General features: G+C 41.0%; 1 protein-coding gene across 3 annotated transcripts in view; it reads right to left on the bottom strand.

Moving 5' to 3' along the window:
• Window positions 1-11,224: 11,224 nt before the first annotated feature.
• mid2 (midline 2) overlaps window positions 11,225-20,471 on the bottom strand; it is a 94,213-nt gene continuing 84,966 nt past the window's right edge. For all 3 annotated transcript variants that reach the window (XM_080035776.1, XM_080035778.1, XM_080035777.1), the window contains 2 exons: window positions 15,633-15,840; window positions 11,225-15,290 (listed from right to left, as the gene is read on the bottom strand). In XM_080035776.1, the coding sequence (XP_079891902.1) occupies window positions 14,867-15,290; window positions 15,633-15,840 (632 nt within the window). In that variant the 3' untranslated portion in view covers window positions 11,225-14,866. The remainder of the gene's footprint in view (window positions 15,291-15,632; window positions 15,841-20,471) is intronic.

The following is a 20,471-nucleotide window of genomic DNA, read 5'->3' as shown; positions in this document are numbered from 1 at the left end:
ATTAAAATAAAAAGAAAATCCACATGTCATTTTACTTTTGCAGCAATTCCTTAACCACTTCTGTGACAAATTTGCAAATCCCTGTATTTTTTTTTTGTTGGCATTGAAAGATATTTCTTAGACCTGTTGTAATTGAACTATTTGGCCACTTGAAGGCAGCAGAAAAAAAGTTGTTAACAACATTGACATACTTTATAATCATCTTATAAAGTGGTAAGGGTGACTGTGTTTGCAAACCAGTGCTTTCACAAGTCAAGAATACATTAATCAACATTCGGTGAGTCCAATATTCACCCTGAAAACACCAAGAGGATGAAAGGTTTCAAAAGGTTCCAAAATCTGGATCCTAGAAGCGAGTAAAGGGCAAACATTTGACAAGGCAAATGCAATCTGCCAATACCATGAGGAGCGGCTGATGGCATAACTCTTTGCCTGTAGTGTTTTATTATTCCCCTGCCCTCACATCTCATCCCTATTAGCGAAGAACATCTCTAACCAAGACAAGGTGACACAGGGGTCAAGAACAGTTATTTATAACGTGAGCTGTATCCAATCAAATCAACATGTCAACTTGGAACCGCCTGAAGCTAATAGGATTAGCATGAAAGATAGCTTGACAAATATCAGACAGACAAGAGAGGAGACATATGATTGGTAATACAGAGGATCACTTAACAGTTGATGATATAAGGCTGATTTTAGAGGACAGATCAGATATGTGTGGATCAAAGAGTCAACACTGTTCACTTAAGGAAAATTATCAAGCTGAATAGTGACCCCCCCCCCCCTTCCCCAGAGAGTAATGACAGTTCAGATAATCAATCATTGTGCAGTCACTTATACACTCTGTTTATGAGCTTGTAGGCCTCGCCGGGCCCCACAAAAAAGGGGGCCTGCTTTTTATTGCTTACAGTTATATCGCTGTAAAATCTGCCTCAACAAAGCTCACTTCTCAGTCAGTCCATATTAACTCTCCCTACCGCGGTGGCTAGGGGGAACTTATTCCTCACAACTGTCTGTGAAGTTCTTCTTACATCTTCATTTGGTGGTCTGTCTAAGCTATCTTAACTAATAGAAGGTTTATCCCATTCCTGTCCCGTTATCCGTCCATCTGCAGCAATGTACGGGAATATAGTCACAAATACTGACCTGCATCTTTCTGTCAAGCAATCAATTTTGACCTGCAACCAAGACTTCCAAGTGAGACAGTCCTGAGATTGTTTTTCTCAACCCATTAACCCTGTGAAAGTGGCTGCAGAAGATGATGATGATGAAGAGCTCCTCGGAGAAAGATTCCTCTGGCTAAACCAAAACTCTCTCATGGATTGTTTTAGCACTCAATCTTAAAAGATAGCTTGGTCAAAAAGCATCGCAGCAGACTGACTGCAAGCTGGGGTCACCGTTAAGTGCTTTAGATACACATTTACAACGCAGAGCTGTCAAAAATGATGTGGAACCGCTACCTGGATCCTTTATCTTCTCCAGACATCTCATATCAACCAGTGAAGGCCATAAAAAAATATCTGGAGGTTTACGAAATCTTTGGAAATGTATTGTTTCAATGCTATTAGGCTATATTTAATGTTGAAAGGTGGATTGCTCACTCAATTGACAGTTCTCTAAGCCAAACCTCCCGTTGTTGCTATATGCCTATAAGCAGCAGTAACTTTTGCTAAGGACCAAAACTGTCTTCGTTTCATTTTCGAAAAAATGTATCCATGATTAAAGCCATCTTCCTCTGACTCTTGGTTTCCATTTGACTACTTGAATCTCGTATAAAATGTTGCTGTGAAAATTTTTTTTTGATGGCTAACGTGAATAGACAATATCCTGCTAATAGACGGGCTGAAAACTACATGTCCCTGGCCAAAAAACTCTATCCTCACCAGTTCATGATCCGTGTAGAAGACATAGCCTAAAGAAATAAACAGCAGGGTGAACACTGAAAAGTGCACCAAAATGCATCCAGAATTGAGGTTTAGCATACAGTCATTAACAGATGGAGAGAGAATGAACCTGCCAACTCCCACCGTATCCTGCCCAAACCATTCCTAGTGTTTTATCCCAAAGCTGTCCATCAATATGTCAGTGACTGGAACACTATCTCTATGACACTAACACCCTGTCAGCTCCATAGGGAAAGACGGAGAGGTAGAGATTTCTGTTGAGATCTCTCTAAAGTACCTGGACGTATCGCTCTCTTTCAGCAGGACCATCAAGCCTCCCGGGGCTCCTTGAGACGCTTGATTGATTCTAACCATCAGAAATTAATCTAGATATCGACTGTGCGGTTTGAGCGTTGGTGTGTGTCCGGGTGTTTGAGTCTGAGAGAGAGAGAGAGAGAGAGAGAGAGTCTGATAAAGACAGAGCCGGTGGGCTGGGTGATATACAACCTGTTTAGATCCTCATTTCCCAGAGTTCATAGCTCTCCTTCATCAACTCCGCAGACAGTAAAAGCCAAGCCTTCCCTCCCACCGCTGGCGCCATGGAGGTCTAAATTCATCCTCACTCAGGAAAGGTAAAGGCTGCCTCTGTATGCCTCAACAGGTCCAAAGGCAACTCATTTTTATCACTTCACTTTGATCTTCGGTCTCTGCAAATTCTCATTTGTGTTGATTTATTATGTGGGGCGTGCAGCGTTGATCCTTCTGTTTTAAGGCTTCGTGTACTAAGTGGAAAAGAGAAACGGAGTCTCAAAAGCAAAAGGTTAAATAGGCGAAAATGTAGCCGAGGGAAAAAGGCAAACCTTATTACAAGATACGTGGGCCCTCCCACATACTGTACATACAGAAAAAAACACACAGGACTTTGAACGCCTACACACACTGTAAAGCTTACCCCATTTGACTGCACATCAGCCATTCATTCAGACAGATTTAAATAACTTCCTCCAAAGCAGATGGTAATAAAATGAGGCTTTCACTCCGCAGGTGCAGCTGGTGTTGGTGATGCTTGATGCAGATTTACAGTTCAATAAATCCAGCTGTGTATAATGTAACACTGACAGACCTGCAGTAACACTCCTCGCCACATATGCAGATGGCTAGCCATAGCAATGACAACTATACTATCTATGGACAAATCTAGCTGGATGTTGTCCAAAGGGGAGTAGTATTCCTCTGAGGTGAATAGAAATGGCACATTTCATTGTTGGACTGTTAACCCCGGCCTGTTGCACAAACATAACAATGAGTGGCGGCAGACATGCATTAGAAGCTACGCATTGGAACAGTTGTGGAAATAGGTATGCTAATGACAAGGCGGCTGTGCATTCACCCTCCAATAATTGTAATTGGAGACTGACTCGATTGGGGGTGGCTAGCAGTCTGTGTGCATTCAATGATGCATTTGCATGTACATTATTTGTACAACTCTCAAAGCTGCATCCGCAACAGTAACAGAAGTTTTATGTTTCAATGTGATTTACGATTAATCATTGTCAAAGTTAGGTGGCAAAAGGCCCCAGGCAGAGTTGAAAGTGGCCAAGAGACTAATTTTTGAGCCCACGCAGTTTTTTTTATAGGGTAATGTCTACTTTTTCAGTAGCATGTAGTGTAAGTGATTACAGTTCTTTACACTGCACAATCAGTAGTAACTCTCAGTTACTTATTTGCAGTTTTAAAAATGAGTTTGATAGAGTGTTAACATGAACTACCAGATATTCTCTCACACATTGAAAAGGAAGGTGGGCCTCCAATAACAAGCCCTATGCCTCACACACTTGTGGACCCCACCGAACAGTGTTTAGGCAAGGAGGTTTGTGATCCGTCACTGAAAACCCACAGTGGAGAAATCTAGCTTAAACATGTTTTAATTAATGAGTAATCATTTGTAAAAGTGTCAAGGGGCAGGCAGGTAATGAGCTGCAATTGGATTTCCCTTAGACTCTCAGTGTTAGCAGGTAGTGACCAGCCTGCTCAGCAAATTAACAGCCATCATTATCTACGGGATCCCTGCTTAAAGTGTGGTGTAGGACTTTTTGAATTTGAATCAAGTTGCTGTTAACAGATTTTTCTCAGTTCGTATGTGTGTTATTTGCCAATAATTTCTTGAAGGTTTTATAGAAATTTGGTGCTGATTACTGGAGACAATTAAAAAAAGAAAATGGATTTAGTTAGTTATGTTGAGCTTAAAAGTACTAATTTATTAACAAATGGAATTAACACATCGGAAGAGTACCAACTGGACCCTGTCTCTATTTAAGTTATAAATAGCGTAAAATGTTGAGAATTATAATTTTTTTATTATTTGATATTAAAGCATGTAAAATGAACCATTACGATCTCTTCCTTAATATCAACTGTACAAGACAGTACATGTCATGATGGCAGTATGCAACCCAACAGTCTGTGCAGCTGTAATGGGTTTCTGTAACCATCAACAATGCTTGTTCAATGTAGCCAATCTACACAAACTGATGAAAAACAATTTGCTTCAGTCACAGCAACCGCCTCCTCACTAGTGATGTTATAAATGAAGGCAACATCAAAGCTTCCACACTACTTTGGAAGGGGAAAACAAGTCTGAATATGTAGTTCTGCTTTAATGTTCTTTTGTTTGTTCAAACAATTGTTAGCAGACTTTGTGCAAAACCCATTAAGATACGTGAAACTCACAAACCTGTTTTTATCCTTCTCTTACTCCTTCTCTGTACAATAGATATAATACAGGAAAAAAATCTCGCTTTGTTTGGGAAAGTGGGGAGGGTGGAAGGGCTGTATGTGTTTTTGTTCTAGTGGTTTAACTGTCTTTTTGTTTGGGGCAAACTACTGTGTCACTGCATGTGTATTTTGGCGTATAACTTTGTATGATACCGGGGGTGATGATACAAGCAGGGGGGTTACCATGGTGAGCTGGAATGTGCGAGGCATGGGCCATCCAATTAAATGAGCAAAGGTTTTTTCCCATCTTAAATCTCTATCTGCCGACATCGTGTTCCTCCAAGAAACTCACATTAGACCATCAGAGCAGAACCGGCTGCGCTGCAGATGGGCAGGACAGATATTTCAATCCACTTTTTCTAGCAAAGCCTGCGGTATGGCAATTATTATTAAGAAAAACATAGATTTCAGACATATCTCTACAGTAACTGACCCGAATGGTCGTTTCCTTATAGTAACTGGGTACCTTTGCTCTGTTCATGTAACACTTCTTAACATTTATGGCCCAAATATTGATGACGCTACCTTTTTCCGTAAAACCTTTGATATGTTACCCGACGTTTTGGGCACAAATGTGATTGCTGCAGGGGACCACAATGTGATCCTTGATTGGCATATGGACAGGTCATCAAAGAAAACAAGCTACCCTTCTAACTCATCTACAGTTTTGAAAAACTTGATTTCAACGACTAATTTAGTTGACATCTGGAGAATACAGCACCCCACAGACAGAGACTACTCCTTTTTTTCCAAAATGCATAATTCGTATTCTCGTATTGATTATTTTTTATTAGACTCAAGACTCATACCCAACGTAATAGACACCAAATATCACAACATCCTGATCTCGGATCATGCCCCAGCGGCCATTATTCTTGACTTTGGGAGATCCAAACAGCGAGCTAATTGGCGTCTACGCCCTTCTCTGCTCAACGACAGAAATTTCGGGAAAAATCACTGAATATTTAGAGACCAACGATACCTCGGATGTCTCTGACTCCACCTTGTAAGAAACTTTTAATATGAAGGGTCTTTAAAGAAATCTAGAGAAAGACGTTTGAAAGATATTGACTTGGAGCTCACCTCGCTGGAGACATTATACAGAGGCACAAATGACCTCCAAACTCTGCAAAATATTCTTAGTCTTAAATACGAGTATAACACTATTTTAACGAGTCAAGTGAGTGATCAGCTTCTCAGACTTAAGCAACATTATTTCGAATTAGGCGATAAACCACATACTTTGCTGGCCCACCAGCTCAGAGGGCAACAAACCAGCAGATCCATACATACAATAAAATGTAGCAGAGGTGTGGCTTTAACTGACCCGAAACAGATAAAAAAACACTTTAAGGAGTATTATCAGGAGCTGTATAAATCAAAAGCAAATGGTGATATCGACGCATGGTTAAAAAAGCTAGACATACCAAAACTAGACAGCGCCTCCCGCGAGGCCTTACACTCTGAACTTTCCCCTGCAGAAATCACGGACGCTATCAAATCGCTGCATAACGGCAAGAGCCCTGGGCCAGATGGCTTCGTAGTTGAATTTTATAAGAAGTTTGCCGACCAAGTAACCCCGATCCTGCATAGAATGTTCTCCCACTCAGACGAAGCGAATAGGCTCCCACCAACACTGAATAACGCAAACATTTCTCTCTTGTTAAAACAAGACAGAGATGAAACTAACCCGTCCTCATATCGACCAATTTCCATGCTTAACTTGGATTTCAAAATTTTTACAAAAATTCTGGCAAATCTATAGAATCCATTATTCACACAGATCAGACCGGGTTCATCCCCAATAGGCTTTCATTTTTTAATGTTAGGAGAGTCCTAAATATTGTATAACAAATTCGAGAGTTCTTCCAAACAAGCTGTTCTGTGTCTGGACGCCGAAAAGGCTTTCGACCAGGTTGAATGGGGGTACTTGCTCAAGGTGCTGGAGGAGTTCGGTCTTGGGGCCCCTTTTATGTCCTGGGTGCGTTTAATATATGCCCATCCCACGCCTCCATTCTAACAAACCAGGAAAGATCCACACCCTTTGCCCTTCAGAGGGGCACGCGCCAGGGTTGCCCCCTCTCGCCGCTCCTCTTTGCGTTGGCCATCGAGCCCCTGGCTATTAGCATAAGAGGGCACGCACTTATAAAGCCAATATCACTAGGTGGGATGGACCATAAGATCTCTCTGTATGCAGATGACATCGCCCTCTTTGTTGCTGACCCCGAGAATTCCACCCCCCACCTACTCCAGCTAATTAATTATTTTGGCGACGTCTCGGGTTACACCATAAACTGGCAAAAAAGTGAACTCTTGTCTTTAACAGCATATCTGGACCCAACATTCCTAGCCATTACGAAGTTTAAAACAAATCTGGTCAGTATAAAGTACCTGGGCATTAAATGATCTAAAAACCCAAAGACACTTTTTAAATTAAATTTACGGAAAGATTGAACAAACTAAAGGAGAACATAGAGAAATGGAGAACACTACCGATCTCCCTTATTGGCCGTGTGAACGCAGTAAAGATGGTTTCCCTGCCGAGATTTCTGTATCTATTTCAGAATGTGCCAATTTATATTCCTAAATCTTACTTTAAGTCAATTGATTCTATTATATTGCCTTTCATTTGGGGATATAAAGCACATAGGATCTCAAAAGCCCATCTTCAGAAACCCAGGGAGCATGGCGGACTGGGGTTACCATGCTTTTTACATTATTACTGGGCTGCCAATGCTAGAGTGATGGTGTATTGGCAATTTACATTATGAAAAAGGCATTAGACCTGATCTGCCCCCCTGGTTGGCAATTGAAAAAAGCTTGGCCCCAAAATCTTCTCTTACTGCCCTCCTTTTCTCTTCTCCCAGACCGCCGGCCTCCTTTAGAGGAGACCACTTTACCTTGTCCAACGGTCAGAGAATTTGGAACCAAATTAGGAAGGCCTGTGAACTATCGAGCACGACCATACATGCCCCAATCTGGCATAACCATGCCTTCCCCCCATCGTTCACAGATTCAACATTCAGAGATTGGAGTCGGAAGGGAATAGTAACAGCTGAGGACCTTTATATAAATGGTCACTTTGCTTCATTTGATCAGCTCGTATCAAAGTTTTCTCTGTCGAAAGCTAAATTCTTCAGGTATCTACAGTTAAGGAATTATGTCAAACAGAATATATCATCCTTTGAATCTCTACCCACAGATGATTCTTTGTCCAAAGTTTTACTGGGCTCATCTTCTGTGGGAATATTTTTAGACCGGCAGGACAAATCTACTTCAAAAATAAAGCAAGCCTGGGAAAAAGACTTAAACATTGGAATAGCTGACGATGTCTGGGAAGGAGCGCTAAAAAGCATAAAATCCTGCTCTATAAACTCGAGGCTTCAGTTAATTCAATTTAAGGTCACACTTAGATTGCACTATTCTAAGGTTAAACTGCATAACATTTCCCCAGATCTTTCGCCTTTATGTAACAGGTGTAAGACTGCCGAGGGTACACTTGCTCACCACTTTTGGGAATGTCCAAATCTTTACAACTTTTGGTGTCTTGTATTTCAATGGTATTTTAATGTTTTAAATGTGTCCTTAACTCCTGAACCGGAAACCACCCTGTTCGGACATTCCACAGCCCTGGACAAATTGGACCACAATGCATGCATAATCATGGTTTATGGCATGGTTATTGCCAAAAGATGTATCCTGAGCCTTTGGAAGTCCGACTTGGCCCCCCAATTTGATACCTGGCTGAGGGAAATGGTGGGCATTCTACATGTGGAAAGGCTACGACATGAGCTGTCAGGCCACCCCCATAAATTCCCCGCTATATGGGGCCCAGTGCTGCGGCACTTAGGGAACCAAAAGGTGTGAGGTTTGCCCCAGTTTTGTTTTTGTTTTAGCTTTGTTTTGTTTCTTGTGTATTTATAGCTTATTTTCTTAATAATTTCGTCTTAGTTATTTATTTCACTTTTTTTTCTGTATGCCTTGTCTGTTTATGTGAGGGAGGGGGGAAGGGAGAGTGTTTTGTATGTATTGTATGTGTTTAATTATTCTGTTTTTTTTGTCCATGTGTATAAAACTATAAAACCACTAAAATAAAAAAAAAAAAAAAAAAAAGCATGAACTTGTTTCTTCACTGCTCAAACCAGATTGGGTTCTTGGGAAGTATTTTGTTGAAAACGTTTGAAAAAACTATTCCAGGGTCTAGAAATAGTTTTTTCTAGCTTTGGGTTAGATATTTGCACAGAATTGGAACAAACTGTCCAAGGTCATGGTTGTATGTGATATATGTGTGTGTGATGCTATATTGATCCCTGAGGGAGATAATTCATCTTTTTAATGGGGGTAGCAGTTTAGGGTCAGGTGCACACCAATGACCTTGGAGCTGATATGATTTCACTGCCGTGGTGTGGGATATTGCAGTGCAGACACAGAATCCTGTCCAAACAACATGCATATCACTACCAATTGTTTTGTGTTTCTCTATATTCACACATTTTATATGATCATCAATAAACGCATACACGTAATGGATTTAGGTATACTGAGATTTCACTGGTTGTCTCATTGTGAGAAACATTCCTGTCCCACAAGATACAAGCTAGAAAATAAATGAGCATATTGTTCAACATTTCAGGGTCAGTGTGTGTGTGTGTGTGTGTGTGTGTGTGTGTGTGTGTGTGTGTGCCATGCTTTCAGGCAGTGTGGGGACTCTATGTGCACTACAGTACTATGTTGTAGTAATGAGGTACCCGTGCCAGTAATGACAGATGATGGCTCAAAGGGTATAGCCCTACTAAGCCCACCCTGAGCTCAGGATGACCTGCCAACCTGGCAGCCTCACCCTGCCTGCCCCCAGCCATTTTGGAAGCTGAATTTAGAAAATTGGCATGCAGATGCCCCCTAGAAAGAGAATGAATTCACAGATCTTTTTAATTTCCATGAGGTGGCAAGATTAGAGGCATTAAAACATCAATATCTTTAAGGAAGAGTTGCTTATTTGGGGGATTACGCAGTTTGCCATGGCTCTATTTTTTTTAACTTTTTTTTTGTACGGATTAAACAAACAACATAAAATGTGTTAATTAGTGAGCTTTAGAGGTGCTGTTAGGCAGATTTAGTTTGTTTTGGACAGAGCCAGGCTAGCTGTTTCCGGCCTGTTTCCAGTCTTGATTAGAAGCATTTGATACATTTACAACCAAATCTTTAGCAGCAAATCTTCACTTACTCCACCTACTGACCAGCCTTTGAACTGCGACTTGGTCAATTACTGATGCATGACTGGAGTGAATTGGAATAGTGACATGACTGCTTAGCTAAGGGATAAAAAGTGAACAAACTATACAGCCAATGACTTTAAATCTGTGAGCTGAACTGAAGGAAATGATTGAAATCAATCAAGTGATTTGCTGTTTTCCACCTTTCTATATGCAAAACGAAGCTAACCAACTGCTGGGCCTATGGCTACAGATTTACTGCACACGGGGGGGGGGGGGGGGTATTGATTTTTTAATCTAACACTTGGAAAGAGAGCGAATAGGTGTATTTCCTAAAAGTCCTTGAAAGATCTTTTTGCATTCTTGTGGGCCAAGAACAGGGGAACATGTACTACTTTAGCTTTACTCCCTATCCCTTATTATTTGACTTGATGTATTCCTGTTTATCTCTCGTTGAGGGTTAAGGATAAGTCTTTGTACGAGCTTATAGATTTCTTTCTTTTCTGCATAGACTGTCTTTATGAAGGCAGATTTGGAAAGAGTACTAGGATATTGTTGCTAATTACTTTTACTTAAGCAGAAACTTGTGAAAGCAAGTCACATAAAATGAACTGTGAGAAAACATTATTGTACTACATCTGTAAAAGGAAAGGGGATAATAACAACACTGGTGGGACAGAATCACACTTCAGAGCCCTTATGACCGAAGCAATACTTATTTTTATTTTTAAAAAGAAGCACTGTGCAGCCTCTGCATACAACTGGTCATCAATTAATAATATACAGGCGCCTTCTTCTCTATGAACTTACTTAATTACTCAATATACCGAAAACAAGGACACAACTCATTCAAAACGAAAATAACAAACCATTAATAAAAAGAGCTGTGAACACTGCATGTGAGCCAATAATTACCAAGCTACAGAAAATAATGAGCTGTAACGTAACTAGAAGTGTTGATGTCCCTCTCTGTACAGTTACATCCATCACAATGAGTGTGTTGTTGTACTCACCTGTGGGATGGTTATGGGAGCCTGGTGCACTGTGATGTCCTCCACAGTCTGTCCCAAGTTCAACTCCTCTGCTAATACATTCCCTCAGCATCTTTGTCCTATTCTACACAGTGATTAACTAAGGTCAATGCCACTTTTTTTTGTTTTGCTGAGGTAAAATTACTCTAACCATATATCCCATAACAACAACAATGTGTAATCATGTATGTGTGTATGTGAATGTCTTAGTGTATCTTGTATAATTGTTTTTCATGTGCGAATAAAACAAAAAAAGAAATCAATATGCAGCATAATAAGCAACACAGCTGAGAAAAAGAATTGTGACTCCAACTCCACATTTGGGATCAGACTTTTAATTGGACTTGAATTCACATAAATAACATTGGTTCATATATATTTTGTATATTATACAACTTTATATAATATATATTTCCCCTCTATGATTTTACATTCCTCTCTGGCTAAAATGATCTCTCATTTCTATGGAAACAGAAAGCCTTGCATGAACGCAACGCAACTACTCTTTTTGTGCTGTTTATCCAGGTCCAAAAGCCAAAAGGAGAGGAGCGTGTTTCTCTCGTGAGTTTGTAAAAAATAGTTTCCAAAGTTACACAGAAGAGCAAACAGAAAAGCAAAAAAAGAGGAGAAACTATTGCATTGTCTCTAGGGTATTACACGGCACTACAAGGAGTGGGTAGCTATTGAAAAATCATTCACTGTATATATTTTACTGTATTAACCTGTGACACACACAAACAAGGAGCACTCCAAACTATCTGATATGCATGGCAATGAACATTTCCTGTCTGAGTGTTCTTGTCATGGTTTGATTTTTTTTTGCAAAAAAAGAGAGAAGAAAAAAAGAGAATATGCTCGACACAAGATAAGAAACCCCCATCATGAGGATAAGGAAAAAGAGTTATGAACCTGCAGCAAGGTCACATATACATGCAGTGACCCAGCCAAGCACACTTGAGCACAGATGAGTTGCGCTTGTCAGTCTGGATCACAAATCAACACACGGCTGTTTGGAGCCTGTGACAGACATTATTCAACAAGATTTGTTGGATATCGGGAAGCCAGGTAACATTCACTAATCTCCCTGACAGAAAAGAAATAAAAACCTTCCCCTCATACTGCAGTTCCTCGGGTGGATTATCACTGTTGCCTGTGGCGCCCGCAGCAATCAATACCTCCCTCCAACAGTCCTGACTGATGCATCACACAGTCGCCCTAAATGAACACTGCTGAGGTTGATAGGTGTAACACTGGGAGGCTATGACATGTCAGATTTTGCATGATTTTGAGTGTTTTGAAAAAAAATTAAATCACTGGACCTTTAGATGTGTTTTGCAGTGTTTTTTTTAAGTCAAGCAAATCGCAGCCTGTCAATTTAAATGTTACATGACATTCAACATTGAGTTCATACCTGGTGATGTGTAAAAATAGTGTAAAGGGCAGTGAGGTGTCAGGTTTTTCACATTTCACAATTAACAAGATGGTTTGTGAAACATCATTATTTTTCAACACAACCTCAACTGTCACTTTGTCTCAATCCCCACCATACGGTTTCCTGCTACACAATCTCTTAAATCTGCATAAACTGTGATACATATTTGATTGTCTGAATCAGAGCTGCTACCTGAATATTTCACCCACACTAGGCCTTCAAATCCAAATAAAAAAGCAAACGATGGATGCAGCTTTCCAACTCTCATTCAAATAGTGATGGATGACGAAAACAAGTACGAGGTCAAGTCAGTTGTATGAGCAAATGCGCAGGTGAGTCAGTATCTGATGAGAAAAAAAGATCTGGTAAGCTATTTACCAAGTATAATTACCAAGTGAACTGCTGTGGGATTCTACAATGTTTCATGCATTTATCACGACAAAGCCGACCTAAACAAAAAACCTGACGCGTGTGTTGGTCTGTGTGTGCATGTGCATTTGTGAGTGCTTCAACAAATCACAAAGGAGAACACAATCATGCCATGACATTGTGAAAGACAGCAAGTTAAAGTGTTAACCCCCTCCTTCCCTGAATAGTCGACGACAGAGTGAGCTTTTTAATTTTTTTTAAAGAAAAAAAGTTCATTTCATCATGGTAAATATCGCATAAACATCATCGCAATCATATCGCTTTTCTTAAACAAGATTAAGTTACTATATGCTATGGTAAAAAGCCATTGAAGGGAAGGTCACTGGTAGCGTTCAAAGCACAGTGAAATAACTTTAATAACCTTTTAGTCTTCTGTTTTATTGCAAAGTGCTTTGAGTGACCAGACTAGGTTTTAACAAAAATTCAAAAATTAAGTTTTATTGCAATGCACTTTATTATTTGCTTAGTTGTATTTCATACCCGCTAAGCATCATTACGTCTAATTATCAACCATAAATCATTTTCTAAATATGAGTAAATATGGTAATGTAGCTTCTCAGATTGAAAACAAGCAGCATTAGTGCTAGTAATCACTTTCCCTCCCCTTTACATCCCTGCAATCTCGCTTCATTTACTTTCATAACCTATTCATACAGGGGAAATAGTGTTAATCAAAAAGTGCATCATGAATATGTTGAGATTAATAATAAAAGTAAACCATCTTTTTTGTCATAAATAACACCTTTTTCCTCTTATATTCAATAAACCTCTTATTATACAAGTCGAGTAGTCACATGATGCGAATAATCTACCCCCTTGGATCTTGTTAATATCCGGGAGCAATGTTAACACTTCCTAAAACTTGGAAGCTACGGCCCGCTAACACACACAAGGCTGCTGTGTCAAACCTAGGAGGAAAGTCAAGAACAAGACTTTAGCAACGACCACTTACAGCTACTGAGGCTATAGCACATGAGCAGTGACACCGGAAGATTTGCAATGCACCCTGCTTGTAATGTAACACAACACAACTAGCATGTATCTGTATTAGCAACATGGTAGCATCTAGCTCACACAATAAATTGGACTCATAGCAGACACATCCTTAACGAAATTAATGTTTTGGAAGATTAATGTCTGCTTTCTTGTCAAGAGTTACACAAGAAGGTTGATACCACTCTTATGTCTGTAACCAGCAGTTAGCTTAGCTTAGAATAAAGAACATGAAAAAGGCTATATCTTTGTAGTTAAATCCATTAAAAAAGAGAAATGTAAAATAGACACTTTGTGGTTTTACAGTAAGTAATGTGCCGAAAAATTCAGACAGGAGACTTCCCTGTGGTAGGGCTCCGCTAAGCTAACGCTTACTGCTAGGTTTATATGCAGCATAGACTACAACACGGGAGTGGGATTGTTTTCCTCATCTAACACTAGCCAAGAAAGCAAATACTGCGGTATTTCCCTTAAGTCAATCTATTCCATTAAACTGCGAATTATGTTTAAAATCTAAAATGTAACAAATCTTTGTCTAATTTAGGTCACTAAAAATATTGCTTAATCTTTATGACACAGAAATATGGACAAGTCTTTCCATGCTATTTTCTGTGATGTTCATCTACTTTAGGTGAGACATTAAGTCATCTCACTGTCAGCATGTTGTAAATGGCTGACCAGAACATTCCCGCCTTGGTCTCCTGCCAATAGTCTAATCAGGAAAGAAAAATATCATAAAGGAATACCTTAAATGGCAAAGAAAAACCAGATGTCTAGTCCTGCCCTCAGTGACTCTATAGGCATCACAGGAATTTCAGGTCTATGGACGTTCAGAGTCAAGAGACCTTGTTCCCCATTCATTGATGGATTTGCAAAGCATTGGATGGCTACGAACTAACAGAACTGACAGTTTTTCCAGACTAGTGTGCACATTTTCCAACACCTTCTAAAATCCAGAAGAAAAAGTAACCGCTCAACTCTCAATGCAGAAGATAGAGCAGAACTCCAAGCCACACTGTCAATGTCCCTGCAGCTCCCCCCCCAATCAACCTTTCAGTCACCAGGGCCTGAGTGGACTCTTCTAGGCCTTGATGGGGCCTTTATATCTCAGTGGCAGGCCTTCATCCCCGTCAAGTATGGTGACTCTTGCCGACACAGGCCCATCTGTTGCTGTTGCTGCTCCAGAAGATCGGAGGCCACGCAATCCACAAAGTCGGGGACGGGTAGCCCTGAGAGGATCATGACCGACTTGTTCCAGATCATGAAAGTGGGCACGACGGGCAGGAGGAAGGAGACCTCGAAGGTGTGAATGTGCTGGGAGTTCATGGCATCGTGGAAGGACAGAGAGTTGTTGTCATAGTCCAGCAGGACACCCAGCCGCCTCAGCTGCAGGCTGGCCTCCACCAGCATGTCCTTGCCATCGTGTCGCACCATGAAGTTGTTGTTGCAGCGCGAGAACACCCACGAGGACGAGTTCTTGCCGCTCCATTCGTTTTTGGGGGCTGATTTGTAAGCCACGCCGACGGCATACCTGCAGGGAAAGGAACAATTTTGGAATGCATTAGTGATCTTAAAAAAAAACTTTTATTTTTTGCACAGTCAAGATATCTCATGCTGAGGAGGACACACAAGATAGGCTCAGGCCATTTGGGTCCTTTCCTGCATGAAGAGGTCTAGGGCTACTTCAGATCCAATTAGCCATAACGAATATAAATAGGATAAGAGTATACAGAGTGTGTGTGTGTTTGTGTGTGTGTGCCGTTCTGCATAACAGCCTAGATTTAAACCTCCCAAAAGAAAGATATTTTTGGGTTCATCAGGCTTGGAGGCTTATATAATGCAGTGTTTTTCTTTTGCGTTTTCTGTTTCTTACCATGTGGATGCTCCCAGCAGTACCTCCCAGTAGTGGCACCCGCTGTCAATGAAAGTATTACCAGCTGCGCCGTAAGAGCCGGTGCCGCCGAAACGCTCCGGGGTGTGGCTCTTCTTCAGCGAGCTCTCGTCCTTCTCCATGGTCAGACAGTCGTTGGATAGACGCAGCTTCTTGTGCGCCGTCTTTGGGTCCAACTTAAAGGGCTGACCTGGCGACAGACAGAGGAGTGTGTGCTTTAAATGGTCCTTTACTGTGTTTTGGCTAAGCTAATGTTGCTAATGATAATGATTATGTGATCATTATTATCATTAACATCATCATCTTTCTTTGGCCACTAAGCACCCTCTATATAACTCGACACCATTGAAAATGAGGGTCACCCCTCAATTGGTCTCTCGAGGATAAATAAAAGTTAAATGAAAAAAATGAAAATATAAAATTTGAGTAGCAAGGTTTAAACATGTCCCAGCTTGCCTTTATTGCAACACAGTGAATCACAAGACGTTACCATTCTTTTAATAAGCAATCATTGCGTAGATACTTTCTTTTTTCTCCTTATTTATGTCTGGATATGAATATGGAGATTTCCAGCAAAGAGGATGGTAGCAAAAGAAAGCAGTCATTGTGTAAAATTAAGCATTAAGTTTCCTTCGTTATTGCTTCCTTTCACTGACTATAGCTGTTATAATAAACATGTTGGAATACATGGAGTAACATCCCACTCATTTGACAGTCTTTCTAGACACCAAGACGACCAAGGTACTGCAAAGAACTGCAGTTAGTCCATCAATACGAGACAGGATACTTATTTGATCGGTTGTTAAAATGGTAACATGGTTCACTGCAGCATTAGGTGACACTTGGCTGAATATTGCCAATTTGTGATTGGACGTCACTAATATTTATTTCGAAATTTGTTCCTTTGTATTTTGTGTTCATAATCGCTCAAAAGTGTCAGGGTGCCGAAAAACCAGAACATGTCAATAAGATAAGAGTGTGAAAGAGTTGCAAGTAAGAATAAAAATGTAAGCAAAGTACATAGAAGAAGTTAGAAGAGAAGCGATCACAGGGAAGTCACAGGGAGAGACAGAAGAAACCGTCTGAAACACAAGAGTCTCAACTTCAAAGCCTCTCGTTGCCTCTGGTGCAAACATTTCATAACCGCGGAGGAAGCCACCCAGCATTCTCCTATATATGCCTCCCATCACATAGACTTGGAAATTAGCTTAAAGGAAAAGGCCTTTGCTTCCACTGCAGTAGGCATAGCGGTCGGAGCTATTCAGTGGATATGCTGCTATCCGATTGCACCAATTTAATTTGCAATGGCACCAGTAATTTGGGGGTAATGGGTGGAAAATTGAGAGGGCAAAAACTAGGTGACTGGCGGCCAGGGACAGGGGGAGTTAAGGACTAAGGGGAAGAGGAGAAGTTGAGGGGATAATATGAGGCTGAAGGTTGGGCTGAGCATCCCCTCTCTTCCTCGCAGTGTGTCTCTCTGTGTGTGTCTGTCTATCTGTGTGTCTGTCTGTCTATCTGTGTGTGTGTGTGTGTGTGTGTCTGTGTGTGTAGGCTTCATGGAGGTCAACCACGTCCCTTCCAGAACTGACAGTTAACTCTGACACCTTTCATCTCATCTCTCAGCCTCAGACTCGAGCCTCCCATAGCTTAATGAGCGACACAATGAGGACCTCCTCCCCTCTCTCTATCTGTCCTTTCCTTCATCTCTCTCCCCCCATCCCCTCATTCTCATCCTCTATCCTCTCTTCTCTCTCACACACACTCCCTTCCCCTAATCCGCGTGGTTGAGTGTGTGTTACCGCGTGTGGATATGAGACGACGGGGCCAATGTGCTGCTGGCAGCCAATTACATTAATGCGCTCTCTTCTTTGAACTGCTTATCGCTGCCAGCGCAGCCATTTCCAAACACTGGGGCTCTGTCATGCCTTTCCAGGGGATGACTCCTGAGAGCCTGGGCTATAGGCCTGAGGTTTGGGGAGTGGGGACACATGTGATGGTAGAGGACAAGTGCACACACACAACTACGTGCACACACACACACACACACACACACACACACACACACACACACACACACACACACACACACATACCTACGCACACACACACACACACACACACACACACACACACACACACACACACCTACATGCATGCACACACACACACACACACACACACACCTACATGCACACACACACACACACACACACACACACACACACACACACACACACACACACACACACACACACACACACACACACACACACACACACACACACACACACACACACACACACACACACACACACACACACACACACACACACACACACAGCATCCAGTCCAGGCATACACACAAGTAAAAATACAGGAAGTGGCCAAGTGGAAATGTTTTTGAACCAACGCCAGGGAGAAGTCATGCATAATAAGCTTGAGGTTAAATGTTGAATCATTCCTATGTGAGAGTTAATGAATATACAGTACAGAGGCAAAATAGAAGGTGTACCGCTGCAAGACCTGTTGCACCTGTTACATATATTTTCTTTTGCATTGTATTGGCAGACTGACAAATGTAAATGTTCACACAGTCTTCAACTGTTCAACATGGTCATGTGAATGGTTCATTTGTATTGTAAAGTTTCATTTTGCATCCTGAATGAGTAGCAAGTACTGTACTTTAGTAACATTCTGAGGTACTTGTTGTTTACATCAGTAATATTCATTTGATTTTACTTTATTCTTCTCTTTCAATTCAGAAGGTCATATCGAAATTTTTAGTGCACTATGTTCTTAAATTGAAGTCATCCTGCTTCACTGCAATTAGCAAATTTACCCAACTCTTAACAGGGGACTTTTACTTGTAAAACTTCTAATTTTACCTCAGTAAATAATATCAGTGATTATAATGGTAGTTTGCTGGCAGCACTCAGAGAACATGCTGATTTAGATTTCTTCTGGATTGATACCGTGCTGCCAGCCCCAGAGGCATAAAGCACCGGTTGTGTGGTGTAATATATCAAGGACAAGATCAATTCAAAGTAAGAAAGTAGGTGTCAAAGAAAGTTCTGCATCTTTTAGCATTAGCTGAAGTAGAGGCAGCACACACACACACACACACACACACACACACACACACACACACACACACACACACACACACACCAAATTCACCTAGATGCACACACACACACACACACACACACACACACACACACACACACACACACACACACACACACACACACACACACACACACGCAAACACACACACACACACACACACACACACACACACACACACTGGATTTCTTAGCAGCGTCTGTGATTAGTTTGCGCCCACTCTGTAATAGAGAAGTAATTAGAGATGTGTCCAACTGTCTGCAAAGGGGATAACTGCTTTCTGTTTGGCTGCCTTGAAGCTGCGCATTGTTACCAACTTGAAGGGCTTAAATGGAAACGTGAAACACGCACACACACACACACACACACACACACACACACACACACACACACACACACACACACACACACACACACACACACACACACACACACACACACACACACACACACACACACACACACACACACACACACACACACACACACACACACACACACACACACACACACACACAATCACGGAAAAGAAAGAGGAGAAATAAAAGGGGCCACTGTTAGGGGAGCAAAAAGCAATTTAATTCTAACTTCATTTCTCTGGGTCTTTGCTGAGATACTTGCAGTGGGATGGCATCTGGGTAATCGACTTTATTTCAATTCATTAGATTTCACTCACGCTTCTTTTTTTTGTGTGTGTCCTGGCTCACATTTTTGCAGAGGGATAGATTGGGTCGCCTATGTAATGAGGAAGATGGAATAAAAAGATCCATTTTGCTGCATAACTAAACAATTACTTGCAGTAGAAACAGCAGCACCGGGGACACACAGCTCTCTAGAAACATTTAGTGGTAAAACACAACCTTATATCCCCACAGGTTTCTACCTCTCTGAAGTGTTTTTTGTACAGCTACTTTGAACTGCTATTGGTGCAATGAGTCCTTTCACTCATTCAAAATGCTAATTATTCCATGCCATTAAAATGCATGGCTGCACGCCACTTGGCCTCTAATTGACTGATCCATATGTAATGTAATTTGTGATCCAAGAGTGTTGGCTACTGTCATGGGGGGCTGACTAAAACACAGATTTCACATTTGTGACATTAAAGATACATCAATCATGTAACGAGTCCGTAGACGCCAAGGAGCACAGCACGCTTACAAGGTACACAACAGGAGCTCCTAGCAATGAGGCTACACGTGTATATCACATCTTGTCTTATTACTTTCTGCTTGGGCAATCTTTTTAACTCTCGCTACAGAACTTCTACAAAATGTCTCTATGTAGTGAGTGTGGTGAAGTGCAAAGACAGACACATCTTCTACAACCTAACCCTTTGATGAACACAATTTTTCCGTCTGTAGAGACTATGCTAAAAAGACTCCTTTTCAGCAAGCTTCAGGCCCTAATTTGGATTTTGCTGTGATTAAAAAAAAGCAGGTTTCGGAGGGAAAGTGTCTGTGATATAGTAAAAACAAGCAAAGAATTTTATTTTTTTACCCCGACAACAGTCACTCTCAGTACTATTGGTTAATTCAGTGGTTCTCAATTATTTTCTGTCCCTAAATTGAAATACTATTGAGAACCTGCTAATATATATTTATTTATCTGTACAAAACCACTGTATGAGTTTCTGGCACGAGCATTCTGCATACAATCACCTTATTATCAAATTAGATAACAAAAATTAGCTTA

Source organism: Ammodytes marinus, assembly GCF_949987685.1.
Source record: "Ammodytes marinus genome assembly, chromosome: 10".
Lineage (NCBI taxonomy): Eukaryota > Metazoa > Chordata > Actinopteri > Uranoscopiformes > Ammodytidae > Ammodytes > Ammodytes marinus.
This window is presented reverse-complemented; position numbering and strand designations above follow the sequence as displayed.